Genomic DNA, 19,573 nt, shown 5'->3' on the forward strand with positions numbered 1-19,573 from the left:
AGGCTGGAGAGGCTCCAGCCTCAGGGCGCAGTGTAGGAGGGGGCGCACAATTCATTCAGCTATCATTCCTAATTGTGTATGAAGCAGAAGGAAATAAGAAAAGGGGATACATAGCAGTGACTGCAAGCCAGATAACTAGATATTAAGGTGTTGAGGAGGTTGTGGGCCCTGTGGCCCTCTTAGACCTTGTCCCTGCTCTGGGTACAGGTTTTCTTAAAAGGTATCACCAAACAACTTATGTCTTCGGATAGTGGGACATGGAAATTCAATTAATACATAATACAGTTTAATATAACACAAAAACATCTCCTTGTACAGTATTGTGCAGTTCTCAGAAGGCGTTCTGTGTTTGTGCCTGTAGATGTCGCTGTGGCTCTCTCCCCCTCAGCTCACCTCCGTTTCCTATGTGTACATCCTTGGCTGGCAGGAAGCAGGAAGAATTGCCAGATCGTTCCTTAGTTGCAGCTATACAAGGTACGTACTGAATATTCTACTGTAGTCCCGATTTGATATACCATTATCATTTTTATAGCGGGTCACTCCTATCCTGTGTTACTAGGAGAGCTAGAGGTTTTCCTATATTATGCTGATTTCATTGGTTTAGGCAAGGAAGTGGGATTATCGTAATAGAAGGGCTGTATTCATATTGTAACAAACAGTATTAATGGTATGCCTTCTGTGGATGGACAATTTCTAACATTATCTGCATATTTACCTCCAAACGCCCTATATATGGTAACCTGTGCATCTGGCACTTTTACTGAAGCCAGAATACCTGCTTTTCACCCCAAAATATTGATTTTGTGACCTTGTAGATTTTCTAAACCAGTTTATGCAACTGATAAGAAGTGTCTTGCAGACAGTAGAATGCTCCATCCATACTTCTGGTGTGATAAAAGCCTTTCTCCCTGGGCCATTCCAACAGTCATCAGTATTTAGTGTTGGCAATTGTATAAAGGAGACCACACATTTATGTATTTTTTTACCCAGCAGATTTGATTATTGTGATCAAATCTGCCAGAGATTGAAGCCCAAAGGTGGCCACCGATCGTAATTTCAATTGATTTCCAGATAAAATTCATCAAAATGATCGATTTCTTAGGACTGAAGATTTTGCTCAAAAGGGAGAGGGGCGGATGGGCTGTGATAGATTGACAGCCAGCTAACAGAAACCCCCAGGTCTTTCCCTCTCTAAAATAGTACTCCCGTAGGACCCTTGGTAGCGGAGCGCACACTCGCCTGTCTGCTAGTGCGCTTCCTCCTGACTTCTGTTGCCGCTGGCCGCCTGTTCCCCGTGATCCGGAGGCATGTTTGTTGCAGCTAGGTCGTGGGGTACAGGCTAGGAGTAGGGATGGAGAGAGGAGCGCACCTGTGGACAGGCGAGTGTGCACACAGCTGGCAACACTGCAGGGGCCTGAAGGGAGTACTGTATTGGAGGGGGTGTAGTGGAGACCTGCACTGTGGCATTTACATAGATTTTAAATACATTTGTAGTTGAGATCTATTAAAGGAAATCTGTAATATAAAACGGTACTTGCCTCTGGGGGGTACTTCACCCTCCAGGATCCAGCACTGGCAGCCCCCGAACACCACGTGTGGCAATATTTACAATCTGCACTCCTGCACAGCCGCAGTATCAGCCTGAGCCTCCACCTGAGCCGATCGGAAAGCTGATACTGCGCAGATTGTAAATATTGCAGCACACTACTGGGCCTGCGCACAGCTTGTCAGGGATTTTCGTGGGATCCAGGGCTGGATCCAGAAGGCTGAGAAGAACGAGCCTCATTAGGATCTTGAGTATTCCCCCTCCTAAGGTAAGTACCCTATAGAGGCACAGTTTTCTTATAGGTTCACTTTAATAAACTATTTGCAGTGTGTTGCAGTAGTAAATCCCTTTTTTGATGAGATTTTGATTAGCGAGGGATCAATTTGTTGGTCCAATCGGATGGCCATCTGTCAGCGTATGGCCACCCTCTTTGCACACTGCATGATATCATTGTCACAGCACTGCTGGGTGAATATTAGCTCTCTTAGCACTTTTTTCTCTTATACCGAATTCTTTCCATTTGGTTAGATTAGTGTTTAACATATAGGGATTTTAAATGTCAAAAGGAGGGAAGATGAGCACTAAATTTTACTATTGCACCCAGGGGATAACACATACCACCCACTTCTGAGTAATACCTTTTGCAGCATCTTAATTTTTTATTATTTTTAATTCTCTTAACCCTCTTTTCCTCCATGGGAACTGGTATTGGCAGAATGGCTGAAACAGACAGTTGGAGGCTCTGCCACCTGAAAAATAGTAGCAAAGGGGCAGACATCATACCCTTTCTTGTAATGCTCCCTTGTCCAAGTCAAGGAAATTGAAACGGAAAGAAAAAGAAAATACAAAATTACTCAGAGCAGTGTTATACAGTATGTGATTGCATAGTTTTCAATGAAGGTATAGTTACTCTCTTTCTGATGGTAGGGGCCACTTAGTGGAGAAAATGAATATTGCAGAGTCAAGGCTGCAGTCCACATTACCTTCAGTGGACATCCTGTGCTTACAGGTCCACATATGCAGTAGGCTTCCAAGCTTTGTAAGAAGGCTCATTATTCAATGCTCATTGATATAAGTTTATTTGATTTTACTGAAACCTGATTTTTGTATTTGTACTGACTGAACTCATCACACACATATTCTCCTGCTCCCACTTGAGAATGGTGAAATAGTTTTGTTCTGCAGCTTGGAAAGGGTTCCTCACTGTGATTAATGGTGTAAAAAGACCATTTCTGGAATTGGCATTGCACAACAAAAGTTTGCCTTCTTAAAACAGACGGTATTTGCGATTATTCTGATTCTCTGGGCTCCGAGATGTCTTCCACGATGCATCACTGCTAAATATGCAATTGTCCTTTGTTGTCCCTGTAAGCTTTCCACACTCCAGAGCCGCTGGAATGCAATGATGTATCAGCTTGTTAATTGTACAGAGCCACAATAATCCAACATGCATACAGAATCTGAATAATCGCAAATTCCTTCTGTTTTAAGAAGGCAAACTTTTGTTTTGGATAACATTTTAGTAGGAGGGCTTTTTGGTCCTGTGTAACCCCTTACACACATGACTTCTGGTTCACTATGAGCATGTAACTCTGGAATTGGCATTAAAAGCCCAATTAAATCAAACAATGAACAAGCCAAATTCTCATAGTAATCGTGATAATTAATGTAAGTTATAAATGGAAAAAAAAACACTAGCCTTAGCCTGAAGCATTGCCATCTGGTGATTCAGGAAACCTGTACTGGATTTGGGAAAAAACAAATCCTGAAGTGGGTTCAATGTGAGACTGTTCCTTTTATTTTCTGTAGCATCCATTGTGTTTTTCCTACACAGATATGTCCAGCTTCTGTTTTTTTTCTCCTGCAGAACTCGGTTGTGATGGGGAAGAGCTGTAAGGTTGTGCTGTGCGGGCAGCAGGCAGTTGGTAAAACCTCCATTTTGGAACAGCTGCTATATGGAAATCATGTCATTGGTAAGTCCAGTTCTGAATACCTGTAATATTCACTTAACACAAATGTTGAACTTTGTTAGACAGATGCAAAGACTTATTCATGTAGGTGAGTTGGCTAGCTGGCTACAGAGAGTGCTTAAAGAGAACCAGAGACGAAGAGTCCTCATGTATTTTACCATATATATCAATGAGAACATGACAGTAAACACCTACCCTGCTCTTTGTTTCATTCTTCGCTAAATCTGCCTGTTATCAGCCCTGATAAGAATCCCCCACTGAGCATTTAGTCTAGCTTTTCATGGTATTATTATAGCTGAATCAGTCTTCTGTGATGTCTTTTCAAGCCCAAGTCTGCCCCCTTGTGGCTCTGCTTTGCTGCTATTTATCCTCAAAGCAGCAAAGCAGAGCCACAAGGGGGCAGGCTTGGGCTTGAAAAGACAAGCGGTGTTACCCAGCGACCAAAAACCATCTCATGTTACATCTGAGGGTGGCAACCACCATGCTCGGATACAGAGTAAAACCTGGGTAACACCTGCTCCCATGCAGCTGCATCCGAGCATGGTGGTTGCCACCCTCAGATGTAACATGAGATGGTTTTTGGTCGCTGGGTAACACCGCTGCATATAAGCTGTGCAACGACTGGTGTTATGAAATGCTGCCATGCGGTTGCATGTAATTGCAGCCAAATGACACTTTAGGAGGGAGGCTGAACTGATGGCACTGATTTTCATCCAAATCGGATGGTTGATCGTGCCAGAAAATGTCTAGGTGTATGGCCACCTTACTGTAGTATCCAGTGGCTCCTTTATGACATCAGTATAGGAGCTCCCTCCCCAGCAAGCAGCGGTAAACATGGCCAAACTAAAAAGTGCGTCAAAAAAGTAATACTATGGTACATATTATGATCTAAAGTTAGTTATTATCAATAGGTTGAGGAGTCTTGTTGTTTTTAACTTGTTGCTAAAAAAAAACTTAGCACCCAAAGAAAGCCTAATTGGTGTTGAAAAAAAAATGAAAACATAATTTTGTTGTAATAAGTAGTGATAAAGTTATTGGCAATTGAAAGGGAGGAGTGCTGAAAGGTGAAAATGGTTCTGGTCCTTAAAGCAGCAGGGTCAGCCGTACTATGCCAGGATAAAAAAAAAAACACCTATATAAGTAGATAACTACTTGCTCTACTTACATAACAGATGTATTGTACTGTCCACATTCTGATTTCAGGCAGTAACAAGCAGCCTATTGGGCCAATCAAAGAGCGGGGATCACACCCTTCAAATCCACAGGAGCGTGCGTAAGTTAGCAGTGCACGCTACTCAGCACTCCTGCTCGTAGCATGCTCTAGGGATTTTTTAACTCGCGCTGCTCTAACTAAGCAGCGTAGCTTAGTGAATCAAGTCAATAATGTACGCTGAACCACATCACTGCATTGAGAGTTAGCACTGATCAGTTTTGTGTTTAGTTCAGCTTTGAATGTATTGTTGTAATGAATTGTCTTCCAGGGTCAGACATGATTGAAACACAGGAAGACATATACATTGGATCTGTAGAGACAGACCGTGGTGTCCGGGAACAGGTTCGCTTCTATGACACTCGAGGGTTAAGGGATGGAACGGAGCTCCCCAAACATTGCTTCTCAGGGACAGATGGCTATGTGCTGGTCTACAGTGTGGACAACAAGGAGTCCTTCAAGCGGGTAGAGGCTCTAAAGAAGGAGATTGACAGGTCCAAGGATAAGAAGGAGGTATTGTACTAGAACTGGCAATTTATATAGCTAGCTAGCTATCACTTGTACACAGAGGAAACCATCTATAATCCCTTGTGTTATGAGTCGTCACTGTGAACCAAAGTGGCATCTTGCATTAAGTAGATAAGTATGCTGCATGTAACATTGACTGTTTTAACCGCTTTCGGACAGTGGCATTTGAAATCTACGCCGTTTGTGGCTTATTATTCCTGCTAGGACGTAGATTTCAATTACCGCTCTCACATGGACCCACTGCTAGCGTCGATTGCCCCTCACGCTGCCGTCGGTATGACGGCAGAGCTCTGTGAGGATTGAGGTGCTCACGGCTCGGCAATATATATGTACCCGCCACTGAAACTTGGCCTGATGAAGTTAGTTGTATGAAATCACGAAATGCGTTGTCTAGTGCAAGTAAATTTCTTCTTGTTTCTAATATTGTGCCATCGTTAAAGTTAGCCACCTCTATTTAATCTTGATTTTAAAGTCTTTTATCCTTCCTGGGCACCTTTTATCCCCCCGTTGGGTTTCTACCTCACCTTGGAGGGTGACCATCGTTTACACTTGCAGCTGACAGCGCCTGGTCAAGTGTTTTTTTTTTCAAGAGAGCAACATCTGTACAGGAGAAGTCCTGTACCTGTGTGGAGACAGTTTTTCTCCTAAAGCTAAATTGGTTTGTTGCCCTTCTCAGCATACTAATTTTGTGATTACAATCGTCTTCCGATTGATACTCCTTCCTAAACTTTTGAGTGTACTATACCATCTGGGCTCCCAGTGTCTTTCTGTTTATTTTTTAATGTGTTACCCTTATACCTACCAAAGCCTGATCTCCTGTGCTTGGATGTGACCCAGGTGAGGTTTATAAAGTTTTACAACTTAATAACAGACATTTAAAAAAAAATCAATTTCAAGATTACAGCTTCACTTATGTACTCCAGTGCTCTGCTATGTTCTCCAGCATGGTAGATTAAACATTGTAGGCAATTAAAACCACTGGCATCCAGCCAGAATGGCTATTGTGATTACCAGGCCCGGATTTATCTCACAGGAGCCTATAGGCACAGATGACCTGGCACCTTAGACTTCACACTCCATGAACCTAACAAACCCCTGCCGAACTGCAACGTAACTGTGCTGACTGTCACTTCTCCCCCACTTTCCTATCACAGGTAGCTACAGGTGCCCCTTAGTATTAGGTAGCTAGAGGTGCCCCCAAGTATTAGGTAGCTAGAGGAAGCTCAGAATTAAGTCGCTAGTGGTGCCCCTCACTGAAGGGAGATTTTGTCAGTGAAATGCTGAGAGCAGGGTGAGTAACCCCTCATTTAAACTCTCATCAAGACTCTGCATTATAGGGAAGGAGAGAGGAAGGCGCTCTGAGAGGGGAGTGAGCCACCCTTCCTTCACCAGGCGCCTGTAGGCATGTGCCTACAGTGCCTTATGGTAAATTCGGCATTGGTGATTACATCACTTACAGGACAACTAAAGTGATAGTAAGGCTGCCATATTTATTTCTTTTTAAACAATACCAGTTGCCTGGCTGTCCTGCTGATCTATTTAGCTGTAGTAGTGTCTGATTCACACCAGAAACAAGCATGCAGCTAATATTGTCAGATCTGACAATAATGTCAGAAACGCCAGAACTACATATGCTTTTTTACAATGTATGACTAAAAGTATTAGCGGCAGAAGATTGGCAGGACTGCCAGGCAACTGGTATTGCTTAAAAGGAAATAAATATGGCAGCCTCCTTATCCCCTCGCTTCAGTTGTCCTTTAATGTGAACCTGAGGCTGTCCTAAGGTAAAAAAAAACTTATGACAGAGATGATATGTTTTTTGCATTGTACTTCATCTGTCTATATCATTGTAATGACACCTCTCTGTGTTCTCTCCAGGTCACCATAGTGGTTTTAGGGAACAAGAATGACCTTCAGGATCAGAAACGAGTGGACTATGATGGAGCTCAGCAATGGGCCAAGAGCGAGAAGGTGAAATTGTGGGAGGTGTCCGTGAGCGAGAGGCGCACCCTCATTGAACCCTTTGTTTTCCTGGCCAGCAAAATGACCCAGCCGCAGAACAAGTCTGCCTTCCCGCTCAGTCGGCGGAACAAAGGCGGGTCTCTGGACAGCTAAGGGATGCACAGAGCAGGTGTGAGCATGTTGTCTCTGCATGTAGCACTATCACACACTTCCAGGCTTCTGACCACTCCAATGGATGATTCACACCACACCCACCCAGGCAGCAGCTTATACAGAAGAGCACTCTTCCAAATGTGGCACTGCATATATAGAGTACCCAGAGGGTGGATTCTACTGGCCAACAGTTTGAGGAGTTGAAGCCGTACCCCTCCAAAGTTCCATTTATGTTCTAGAAATGGACAATAAGAGTGAGATTCCTTTTTACACACTGTTTTAACAATGTTTTTTTTTATATTTCAGCTATAGCTATTTTTTCCTTTCTTCTCTTGGGTAAAATTCGATATTGATTTTAGTGGAATGCTAGTTAATATTTATGTAACGTACTTCATGACAGTTTGTTGGGCAAGTTCATTTTAATGGAGAAAGGATAAATCCTGTCATATCATTTGACACAGTCACAGAGGTTCGCCAGCCAGACCTGGACCTTTATTCAATTTACTTTTTCTTTTTAAGTTTTCTTTTTTATGTCTTCTGTCTAAAATAACTTTTCAGCACTTTGCAACTGAAAAAGTACCAAAAATAGGTGAAAAGGTACTGCCAAAATCATTCTGAGTGTTTTCTTGCTTGCTGGTGGCTTAAAGGGCATTTTATTAATAAGATGTGAACATAACACCTGGGAGAAATGTTAGGAGAAAGGGCCCCATATGCAATTAGCTTTTTATCCTGAGTTTTCTCCTACGTGATAATTTTGACAGCACCTTTTTTTTACCTACTTTTGATTTTTTTTTTTTCCAGTTTCAGAGATCTGAAAATTTATTTTAAAGTGAATGGGAACCGCATTTAAAAAAAATGAAGCAAATACCTAAGGAGAGGGAAGGCTCTGGGTCGTATAGAGCCTTCCGTCTCCTCTCTCGGTGCCCTCTATCCTGTGCCGGCTCCCCCCCCCCAGTTTCAATCCCCTACCGAAAGGGTATTTGGAAGTCTTCGGGAGCCGGGTCCTCCCAAAGACGTGCGGCTCCATACTGCACAGGCGTGAGCGTGCAAAAGAGTGTGCTTGTGCAGGTGCAGTACAGGGCTGCCCTTCTTCAGGAGCACTCTGGCTCCCTGAAGACTTCTGAAGCCTCCTTCGGCCGTGTAAAGCAGTATTTGACTAATTTAGTCACTTCACTGTTGGATTTGGAAAGCAGACAACAAAACTGTGGTAGAAATGGTTCTGTAGGCAGGTAAGCCATTTATTTGATTGAGTATTTCCTTGGTTCCCCTTGACAGTATATGTAAATGAATCTCAGAAGCAGTGGCATACATCGATTTCTACATTCCATATTATTGTATGTAATCCTGCTACTAATTCCATTCAGAGAATTTAGCATTTGTACAGCTGTCCCACAATGTCATGACAGGTCACTAAATGCCGAGCAAGGGCAGGTTTCTTCCAACACAGGTGCTGCTTGCATATCAGCCACTCATCATCCTCCCTTCTCTCTGTACAGAACAGACTGCTTGGCTAAAGCTGAGCACCGCGTCTGTACACTAATCACTTCTAAAGCTGCCATTTGGAATGATCTGTCACGATTGTACTGAATAACAAATATTGCATATCTGTTCGTAGCATAGCTGTAGCGGAGCACATAGTGGAGTCTACGTTTTTGGTAAGCACCCCAAGAGGCTGGAGAAGAACCCACTGGATGTTAACAAACAAATGAGGCCTTGTGGAATGAAATGCCAGCTAGAGATGGCAGGTGCCCCATAGCTTTTCTGAAAAGTATCTGACTATGTTACCCAAATTAATATTTGTGTAAAAATGTCAGGTGCTTTCATGTGTGGCATTTAGCAATACACTCTCAGTTAAAGAAACTCCATATATGTACATCATTGCTGTTCTTTTGTCTCAAATAAAATGAATTTGTCTGATAACTTAACATGCCTGTCCATACACTTATTTCAGTTACAAATTACCAGTCTATTTCCTCACTGATGTGCTCCTTAGAAGGAAATGTGAAAAGACAGATGCTGTCCCTTTATAACATGCAGCAGAAGCTGATATAGCTTAGAAGCCTATTCAGATGTCATAATTTATATAGCGCCAACATCTTCCAAAGTGCTTTTACAGATATTATACATAGTTGGGTCACTATCTGTCCCTCAGTGAAGCTCACAGTCTAATCCCTACCTTAGAATATGTGAATCTATCTGCAGCATCTGGTCTGCTCGAGTTCCATCATTCTGTTCAGAATCCTCTGCACAGTGTGCACCTTGGATCCTTCTATTGTGGTAGATTCCTGCTTCTGTACATCTGGCATCTCTTGCCTGTTCTTTTGCTGCCATGATCAGTGTTTCAGTGCCATATTTGGGTCCAGCTTTTTCCAACCACTGATAAGATTTTCCCTTTTATACATATATTTATTTTTGTCCTATAAAGGACACTTGAACTGAGAGGGATATGGGGGCTGCCATATTTATTTCCTTTTAAACAATACAAATTGCCTGGCTGTCCTGCTGATCATCTGCCTCTAATACTTTTAGGGCCCGTTTCCACTTGTGCGGTGGGAATCTCCGCGGTAAAAATTTGCATGCGGATGCGAATTTCTCATGCGGTTATATGCAAATTTTCATGCGAATTCGCATACGATCTCGCATGGATGACGATGTATGCGAATTTAACCATGGCAGTGCCTGTGTGCTTTTCCATTGATTCCATGCGAAATCATATGCAAATTTGCATACCAAATACCGCATGCGAATTCCCTATTAAATACATTGTATGCGAATCACATAGCGGTATGCGAATTCTGATGACTCTGCCGTGCAGATTTTTTCTGCACAGAAAACCGCAAAGGAATCCTGACAAGTGGAAACAGTCCCATCTACTTGTATTGGCTATGCGAATTTGCATGCGGCAAACGCATTCAAATTCGCGATAGTGGAAACGGGCCCTAAGCCATAGACCCTGAACAAGGATGCAGAACAGGTGTTTGACTGAAGTTTGAGTACATTTGTCGTATGCTTGTTTCAGGTGTGTGATTCATAGATTGCATAAAAGATCAGCTGGAATGCCAGACAACTAGTATGGTTTAAAGGAAATAAATATGGCATCTTTCATATCTCTCTCATTTCAGGTGTAATTTAACTACTTAAAGGAATACTATCGATTGAAACGACTTTTTTTTTTTAATACTCTATATTAGTGTACACATTACCACTAGTGCTAGGGGCACTTTATTTATTCACCCAGGTCTCTCTGTCGCTATCCTTGCTTAAAAATTCATTTCTCACACAGCTCATAGTAGTTTGGGTCACCCTGAGCTGTTTGGTTACTCTGACACAGTGAAATATATTTGTGAGCTGTGTGACACTCACAGCATGCAGCAGACCTGAGGAGAAATAGGCTGATCTGAGGTGGTAACAGGTAACTAAATGAGCTGTAATATTGCTGGAATATAACTAGCTATACCATGAGTCTGTGTTTACACTCAGACTGGCTGCCTGCTTGAGGTGATTCACTGCATCCACTTTACAAGCTGCTGAGAGGGGCAGACCACTGTCTAAAATTAGCATTATTAGTATCTTTATCAGTCAAGAGAAGCAAAGATAAAAAACACACATTGCTAGAATCTTTAACCCCTTACCACCATATCAATAAGATTCTTTCAGCAAGGTGATAATTAAACTATAAACTGAGGAGTTGATAGCAACTCCCCTGTGCAGAGATATGGTCTAGCCCTCTGGGAGCCCAGTATTAGATACATTTTGTATCCAACACTGACGCCAAAACTGACGAAGGATTTTACAGCTGAGAGGAACAGCTGTGTGAGGAATCAAATTGCTCCTAGTACTTGTCCTAATGTGTGCTACAACATACAGCATTTAAAAATAAATGCATACATAGATAGTATTCCTTTAAGGATCACGGGCTGAAACCCCCCCCTAGTGACCAGGCTATTTCTCTCTACATCCTCCAGTCTGGCCCCCCAGAAGTGAGAGGACACTGAAGTTCACCTATTAGGAAACACAGGTCATTAGCAATTAAACATGCTGACATGCCCCCACCCCTGTATAAATGTGTCCCCTCCTCCACCTTATTCACTTTCACTGTGTTTCCTATTGAACACGGGTGGTTAGATTTAATTTCTTTCCTACAGATTGGCTTAGGATACTGCGATATGGCTGAGTCAGTTCCTATAGACCAGGCTTGACCCCACCTGCGGTGTTCTGAAGCGGCAACCTGTTTATGTGGTACATGACAGGTGGTGGGCAAAAATGATGGCAGAACGTACCAGGGTTTGTCTGCGGGGGCTGAGCGACCGGTGGGTCGTTGCGGTCTCTCCCGCTTTCAGCGGCACCTGCTACGCCAGACTCGGAGGACGCCAGTGCACGAGGAAGGGGCGTTCCTTGCGGGATGACGGCTTCCGGTGACGTCAGGGCAGGGTGGGGATGGCCAATTCTCCGCATCCCACATACCGTGGTGAAGGCCCAAAGGACGCAGGGAACAGGCGCATGGACATGCAGGGCCAGTTTACTGCGCATGTTCCCAGAGAACTCCCCGGACGCCATTAGCTATCGACGGGACGATATTCTGGCGTAGCCCATAACCAACATGGCGACAGGGGCAGCGGAAGGGGAGGGGCCAAGAAGTCCATGTTTGTTACTTAAACATACGGACTTCAGTCGGAGATGGCTTTCAGGGAGGATGGAGTCACAAAATATACCTCCTACGGAGCCTATTAAAAAAGGTGGATCCAGCCAAAATGCACAACAGACGGCTACTCTACCACCTTCTCAGGTAATATGTCTAGACTTAATATTTCCTTGGTAACTGAATATAGGTGATTTACTGTAGGTAACTAGTCTTGTGGAAATCTGTGTTTATTTTTTTTAGAGCAAAGCTCCGGAAAAACAGATCTCCTTAAAACATAAATCAAAATCAAACAGATGCAATAGTTGTAATGCCAAATTACCAAGTGACTGGAAAAAACTGATTGCAGTAAATGTTTGACTGAATCAGAGTCCCAGGATTCTGCTAAAGTTATGAAAGACTTTTTAGAATCCTTTAAGATGGAGATGCAAACCACCTTTTCTGCATTGAGAGGGGTTATTGCTGAGGGACAAGGAACTAGCCAACAAACTGAACAGGTTTCCACGGCTATCTCCTCTGTAAACAAAAAAAGGAATACAGAAGCGGAAGCTATTGAAACTTCTTCTGATAGTTCAATTGAGCAGGAAGAAAATCTCTCAGATCATGACTCGGACAGAGAAATCAAAGAAAATAAAGTTACCAGGTTTCTTTTCAGTCCAGACGAAACGGCAGAATTACTAAAAGCAATTTATGATAGTGAACAGATATCTGAATCTGTGCAGGAAATATCAGTTCAGGATACCATCTATAAAGGGCTAGAAGCTCCAACCACTAGGGTATTCCCAGTTCACAAGTCTTTAAACACAATGATTGAGGAACAGTGGGAGTTCCCAGAGAAAAGATTCAGAGTGGCGAAGTCGTTCAAAAGGAAGTTTCCGTTTAAAGACACAGATATTGAAAGATGGGATAAGTGTCCAAAGATAGATGCAGCATTATCACAATATTCTAAAAATACTGACCTATCATTCGAAGATATGGGGGCCCTAAAAGACTCATTAGATAAAAAAATGGAAGTGTTAGCAAAAAGGGCATGGGACACATCAGCGTTAGTATTCAGACCAAATATTGCGGCAATCTGTGTATCCAGAAATCGCATGGATCGATGAGATTCAGGAGTTGCTGGAGGTAGGAACGTCTCCTGAACAACTTTTAAGCCCCGTCTACACGGGGAGAGATTGTGGCGATCCGAAGGCTCGATTAGCCGCCAGATCGCCTCTTACGCGTGCCCGCCGCGTCCCCGCTTGGTGCGCGTGCGCGGGAATCAATACCCGCTCGATTCCCGCTCGTGCCCGCGCCGCTTATCTGCCGCTCAATTCCCTGCCATTGTCCCCTTGCGGGGAGCGAGCAGGGATTCGGCGGTGCTAAGATCCGTCCTGTCGGATCTTATCAATCGAGCCGCATCTACGTGTGTAGATGCGGCTTTAGAATCTTTTCCAATTGTGTCAAAGTCCCTCGCTTTCATCTGTGATGCCTTAGTAGAATCATTCAAAGCAACAGCAAAGAGTGCGGCTTTGGTTAATACTATTAGACGTCTTGTTTGGATCAGAACCTGGGAGGGTGATTTCACCTCTAAAAACAGGCTATGCGCCATGAAGTTCGAGGGGAATTTACTTTTTGGGAAGGATCTAGACAATATCCTTGCAAGGTCCACCAATAAGAGTAAAACATTTCCAGATAAGCGTAAAAAGTTAACTCCAAAAAGATTTTTTCGAGGAAAAAACGTGGTACCGCAAAGAAATAAGAACACGGAACAGCCGAAAAGGTGGACATATTTCCAGGGTAAGGGTAGAGGGGCAACCCCGTTCAGAAAACCCTCAGTGCCGGGAAATAAAGAATCAAAGTGACTCTCTAGTGAGGGTCGGGGGGAGGTTAACCCACTTTCTTCCAAGGTGGAAAGAAATAACGGGACAAATTTATAACAAACCTAATAGAGTCAGGATACAAGCTGGAATTCACCAGTTACCCTCCCCCTAATTACTATGTCACAAAAGCTCCACGAGACACAGAAAAGTCTTGGGCATTGAGACAGGCTGTCATCTCTCTATTACGCGAAAATTAATTTGTCGGGTTCCGGTTCGCGAACAAAAACAGGGTTTTTATTCTCACATTTTTGTGGTGAAAAAAACCGTCAGGGAAGTTCCGTTTGATTATAAATTTAAGGAATCTGTAACGATCAGTGAAGCACAGAGAGGATCTGATTACCGGTGATCTGCAGTATCACGGGGAATACAGATGTATACCAGATTATAAGTGATCTGCAGTATCACCGATAATCCGATATACTAGCTAACCTCTGTTCACCTGAGTAGTGTAGTGTTTGGTGTAACAGTAACACTTAGAGGACTAGGCCTCAGAGCAGATTTCTTCCAAGGCCTGAACTCTCCAAGACGGGAAGAGTCAGGCTGAGAGAAGGAAGGATATCAGAGAGTGACACTCTGGAGGAAGTGTCACTAACTGGACAGAGAACAGACTCTTACAGTAAGGTCGGCTCTCGAGGTCGGACAAGCCAGGTCATACACACACGGACAGATAAGGTACAGTATCGTAAGGCAAAGGCGGAGTCAAGGTACAGGCAGGGTTCGGCAACAGGGTATCAGAAATATCGAGGTACAATAGCAGGAGGCAGAAGCAGAGTCTAAGGACGAGCCGGGGTTCGGCAACAGAGTATCAGTAATATCGAGGTACAAGATCAAAGTTCAGGAGGAGAGTCAGGCAGGCAATAGGTCATAACAGATAATCACAATTAAACTAGTACTTTAGCTATCAACAGAATCTAGCTAAGTGTAGGATTACAGCTCCAGCTGGTCCCGGCACACTTGCGGATCTGACTACGGATCTGGGTGCTCCCACGTATGTGATCGCAACGCCAGACAAAGAGCAAGTGAACAGCCAGCAGTATATATACACAGATGACCCCCCAGCACCTCCCTAAGTGCTGGACCAATCACGAGTGGAGCCAGAGTCAGCTGACCAGCCTGGTCAGCTGACTCCTTTCTGGCTATCATAAATCTTCTGTCTGAGTGCGCGCGCGTCACTCTGAAACCAGGGGGACTACGAGTCCCAGCCACAGCAACCCCGCTCTGCGGTGTCTCCGCAGCGGGGGTATGCGTGCTAACCGCCGCGTCCAACGCGGCGGTTTCTCCGCGCTCCATGGGTCCCTGCACGGAGACAGCCGCCTCATGCTGAGAGGAAGCGGCTGCCTCTCCGTGTGTGGCGCCACCGTGCGCGGAAAGAGCCGCCTGCCGCTGGCTCATGGTGGCGGCTCTTCCGCGTTTTCTTACAGAATCTAAATCGTTTTTTTGAAAGAAAAAATTCAAGATGGAAAATATTTACACAGTAAGGGAATTGCTTACGGAACGAGCTTGGATGGCGACAATAGATTTACAGGATGCATATTTACATGTGCCAATTCACCCTGGGTACCAAAAATACCTAAGGTTCGCCCTAAGCTTTGGGAAGACCCTGTGCCATTACCAGTTCAGAGCACTCCCGTTCAGCCTCGCGGCGTCGCCCCGTATTTTTACAAAAGTTGTAGCAGAGATGACAGGGTGCCTCCACATGCAAAAAATAAAAATCATTCCGTACCTGGACAACTTTTTAATTTTTGCACAGTCAGAAAAAGATCTAGAGAAGGATCTAGATCTAACTCTAAACCTTATAAAATCACTAGGGTGGATAGTCAGTTAGGAAAAATCCAATCTAGTCCCCGCACAGAGGGTTTTATATCTAGGCTATGTGCTAGACACAATAGAAAAGAAAATATGGTTACCCCCAGAAAAAATAGGGAAAGTTTTTCGAAAGACCTTTGCCTTTTTGGCCCAGGAAAAAGTCTCATTACGGGAAAAACAGTTTCCTTACTGGGAACCATGACATCATGTATCCCGGCTGTACAGTGGGCTCAATTGCATTCCCGTCTCCTGCAGGATTGGTTCCTACGGGAGGGGGAGAAAAATTATCGGATGTTAGACCAGGTAAAGTCGGTTTCACCAGAAGTAAGAGAGTCTCTTCGCTGGTGGATGGAAGAAAGGAATCTTTCTCAGGGCAAAGAATGGTGTCCGAAAGAAGTAATTTCGGTTACCACAGATGCCAGCGCCTGGGGGTGGGGTGCACACTGCCAGGACAGACAAGTTCAGGGGGAATGGAATCAGGAAATGACAGAAGCCTCCTCAAACTTCAGAGAACTAGCAGCCACAAAGCAAGCTCTTTGGGCCTTCACCGAAATAGTGAAAAACAAACATGTCAGAATTATGTCCGACAATATAGTCACGGTGTCGTATCTGACAAAGCAGGGCGGTACCAGAGTCAAAAGCCTCATGGATCTGTCAATAGAGATATTAACATGGGGGGAAAATAATTGTTTATCCCTAACAGCAGTCCATATAAAGAGGGGACTAAATCAGATAGCGGACAAGCTCAGTCGATCCCCAGTACTGGAGTCAGAGTGGGAATTATGTCAGGAAACGTTCAATACAATTTCTCGAAAATGGGGACGGCCCAGAATAGATCTCTTCGCCTCCCCAAAGAATGCAAAACTGCAAAGGTTCTACTCAATCCATGCATCCGAGAACAGGGAGACCCTAGATGCTCTTTCAATAAGGTGGGAGGAGGGGCTGTTATATGCCTTCCCACCTTTCTACCTTCTACCAAAGGTGGTTCGGAAAATAAGTTTAGAACAGGCCACGATCATCCTAATTGCTCCCTGGTGGCCAAAGAGGGCCTGGTTTCCGCTAGTAAAATCCATGGCAATACAGAAGCCATGGGAACTTCAGTGCAGACCAGATCTATTAGTTCAGGAAGGAGTTTATCATCCGAACCCTCAGAGATTACGCCCAACAGCATGGATGTTGAAAAGCAGATATTAGCTAAGAAAGGATCTCAGAAAAGGTCATCCAGACTTTACTTAATAATAGAAAAGAAGTGACCAGGAAAATCTATGGGAAGGTCTGGAAGACGTTTGAAAGCTGGAAGGAGAGAAAAGGATTACAAGGGAAAGAAATTAGGTTACCCGCAATTCTTGATTTTCTGCAGGACGGAGTGGATCTGGGATTAGCAGTAAGCACTCTAAGGGTCCAAATAACAGCTCTATCAATTCTTTTAGATAGACCTTTAGCAAAAGAACAATATGTTAAAGCCTTCCTAAAGTCGGTGGCAAAGTCTAGGCCAATACAGATGATAGGGTTCCCACCATGGGACCTTTCCTTAGTATTACAACAATTACAAAAATCTCCTTTCGAACCGCTTCAGCAAGTAGAAATAAAGTTTCTTACATTAAAGGTAGCTTTTTTAACAGCCATAACTTCGGCTAAGAGAGTAGGGGATCTGCAAGCAGTATCCATAAAAGATCCCTATATGACTGTTTTGCCAGACAGAATTATATTCAGGCCCGATCCGACATACATTCCAAAAGTAAACACTAGGTTTCACAGAAGCCAAGAGATAATACTCCCATCCTTCTGCGATGCACCTACTTCCGAGAAGGAAAAACTACTTCATCTCCTAGATGTAAGAAGAGCGATACTCATATACTTAAAAAGAACAAGAGATTGGAGAAAAACTAATAGACTACTAATACTTTTCTCAGGACAAAGGAGGGGCATGCAAGCCACAAAACCATCTATAGCCAGATGGATAAGACAGACTATAGAATATTCTTACAAGTCAGCAGGAAGAAGTCTTCCTCCACAACTTAAGGCTCATTCAACCAGGGGAATGTCAACATCGTGGGCCGAAAGGGCAGGAGCATCGTTAGACCAGATTTGTAAAACTGCAACATGGTCAAATCCATAGACCTTCATAAAACACTATAGAATAGATGTACTGTCGAACCAGGACGTAACTTTTGGAAGGAAAGTCCTGCAAGCGGTCATCCCACCCTAGTTGTGAGTAAAGACAGTTTCTCTCTGGTCTCTCACTTCTGGGGGGCCGGACTGGAGGAAGTAGAGAGAAAATACCTGGTAGTATCCGGTAGTAGGTATTTCTGATAGTCCTCCAGGCCGGCCCCCCTCTATAATTTCCCTTCCCTAATCACCTCGGGTGTCTTTCTGTACTCACGTTTATTCTCTTCCGGAACGAAGCACCCGGGTATATAACTACTCTAGTAAAAGTGAATAAGGTGGAGGAGGGGACACATTTATACAGGGGTGGGGGCATGTCAGCATGTTTAATTGCTAATGACCTGTGTTTCCTAATAGGTGAACTTCAGTGTCCTCTCACTTCTGGGGGGCCGGCCTGGAGGACTATCAGAAATACCTACTACCGGATACTACCAGGTATTTTTTTTACAAAATAGGCCACTTGCAGCTTCAAGGCCTCGCTGCTGGGCTGTACAACTCCGCACACAAGTGATTCCCCCCTCCCTTTTGTGCCCACCAACAGAGCTTTCTGTTGGTGGGCTCTGATAGCTCCCCCAATGTTTATTTTTTAACAAATATTTGTTTATTTTTATAATAAATTTCCCCTTTTATCAAATTATTTTACTATCCCTCCCTCCCTCCCTGGGGCTGCCGCCGTGCTCACGCCTCTTGGCGTGAGGCGTCTTCTAGTGGTTAAAGTGTACCCCGCTGTGGTGACAGGCGATAACCGTGTATGTATAGTTCAAAACTTAATAACCTGGATGGTTTACTTGCTTTATTTTTCTGCTTAAAAGAGTTAAATTTTAGACATGGAAGTGACTGCTTCTGTCTTGTCGGTACCTTGTGGGGGAATATAGTAAACATCAGTGATAAGCAAATTACAGCCATAAATTTTTCCTGGCTGAAAACAACTTCTGAGAGCAGAGGGAGATAAAATACATGAACTATTGACCTTTTTGTATCACTTATTAGGCTGACACTGAGCAGAAGCAACAAAACATTTAATCTACAATCGCAATAGATGACCATTTCTCTAACCTCCTTCCAGGGATATTCTCACCTGGCTGCTTTCCCCCTGTGGTTAACCACACCACATGCTTATGAACTATTTAAACAAGACAAGGAAGCAACTCTTGCTTGGCAATATATCTTATATTGTACGCAACTGTACACAAACGTTTTCAACCTCAACGCTCTTTCTCGGATGTACCACAAATTACATGAAAATAATTATATATTCATAACCTTAACCACACCCATCAAAAGGGTTACGCCCTAACTGGGGCTTAACCCTTGGTTATACATATTGCTCTTAAAACGGGATTGTCACCATAAAATCTAATTTCAACAGCAACTGGTCTGAGTGTATAAAGTGATAAAAATGTTAATCCTGCATTCAAAACTTTTTCTGCTGTTATGGTTTGGAATTATCACATACCTGAGGAGCACTGGCCCTTTAATTGCCATTCAGTTGCATGTTGGGGGGTTCTTTTTATCTATAATGTATATATTCCTCCTCTTCCCTTTATTTCCCTGCCTAGCTGAAACATGATCCTATGCTCACTTGTGTTTACAAGCAAGGCTGGGGTGACTCAGCGATTGGAGAAAAAAAGAACTAACTAACTCTGGAACACTTATTAGGCTGACACTAAGCAGAGGCAACACAACATTCAATCTAGTTTGTAAATGTTTAAATAAAAAATAAAACTGGGA

At 43.6% G+C, this 19,573-nt stretch overlaps 2 protein-coding genes across 3 annotated transcripts in view; one reads left to right on the forward strand and one right to left on the reverse strand.

Annotated features, from left to right (window-relative positions):
- The first annotated feature begins 408 nt into the window (after positions 1–408).
- Positions 409–9,294, forward strand: NKIRAS2 (NFKB inhibitor interacting Ras like 2). The gene is made up of 4 exons (XM_068263765.1): positions 409–474; positions 3,414–3,519; positions 4,998–5,239; positions 7,133–9,294. The coding sequence occupies exons 2-4, from the start codon at positions 3,426–3,428 to the stop codon at positions 7,367–7,369; spliced, it is 573 nt and encodes a 190-aa protein (XP_068119866.1). The 5' UTR covers positions 409–474; positions 3,414–3,425; the 3' UTR covers positions 7,370–9,294.
- The window catches only part of ZNF385C (zinc finger protein 385C), a 526,232-nt gene continuing 509,978 nt past the window's right edge, over positions 3,320–19,573 (reverse strand). The window contains exon 12 of one of the 2 annotated variants that reach the window (XR_011025353.1): positions 3,320–3,551. The gene's annotated coding sequence lies outside the window, so the exon portion shown is untranslated. The remainder of the gene's footprint in view (positions 3,552–19,573) is intronic. The other variant, XR_011025355.1, reaches the window with a different exon arrangement.

The sequence above is a fragment of the Hyperolius riggenbachi genome, chromosome 12, assembly GCF_040937935.1.
Source record: "Hyperolius riggenbachi isolate aHypRig1 chromosome 12, aHypRig1.pri, whole genome shotgun sequence".
Taxonomy (NCBI): domain Eukaryota; kingdom Metazoa; phylum Chordata; class Amphibia; order Anura; family Hyperoliidae; genus Hyperolius; species Hyperolius riggenbachi.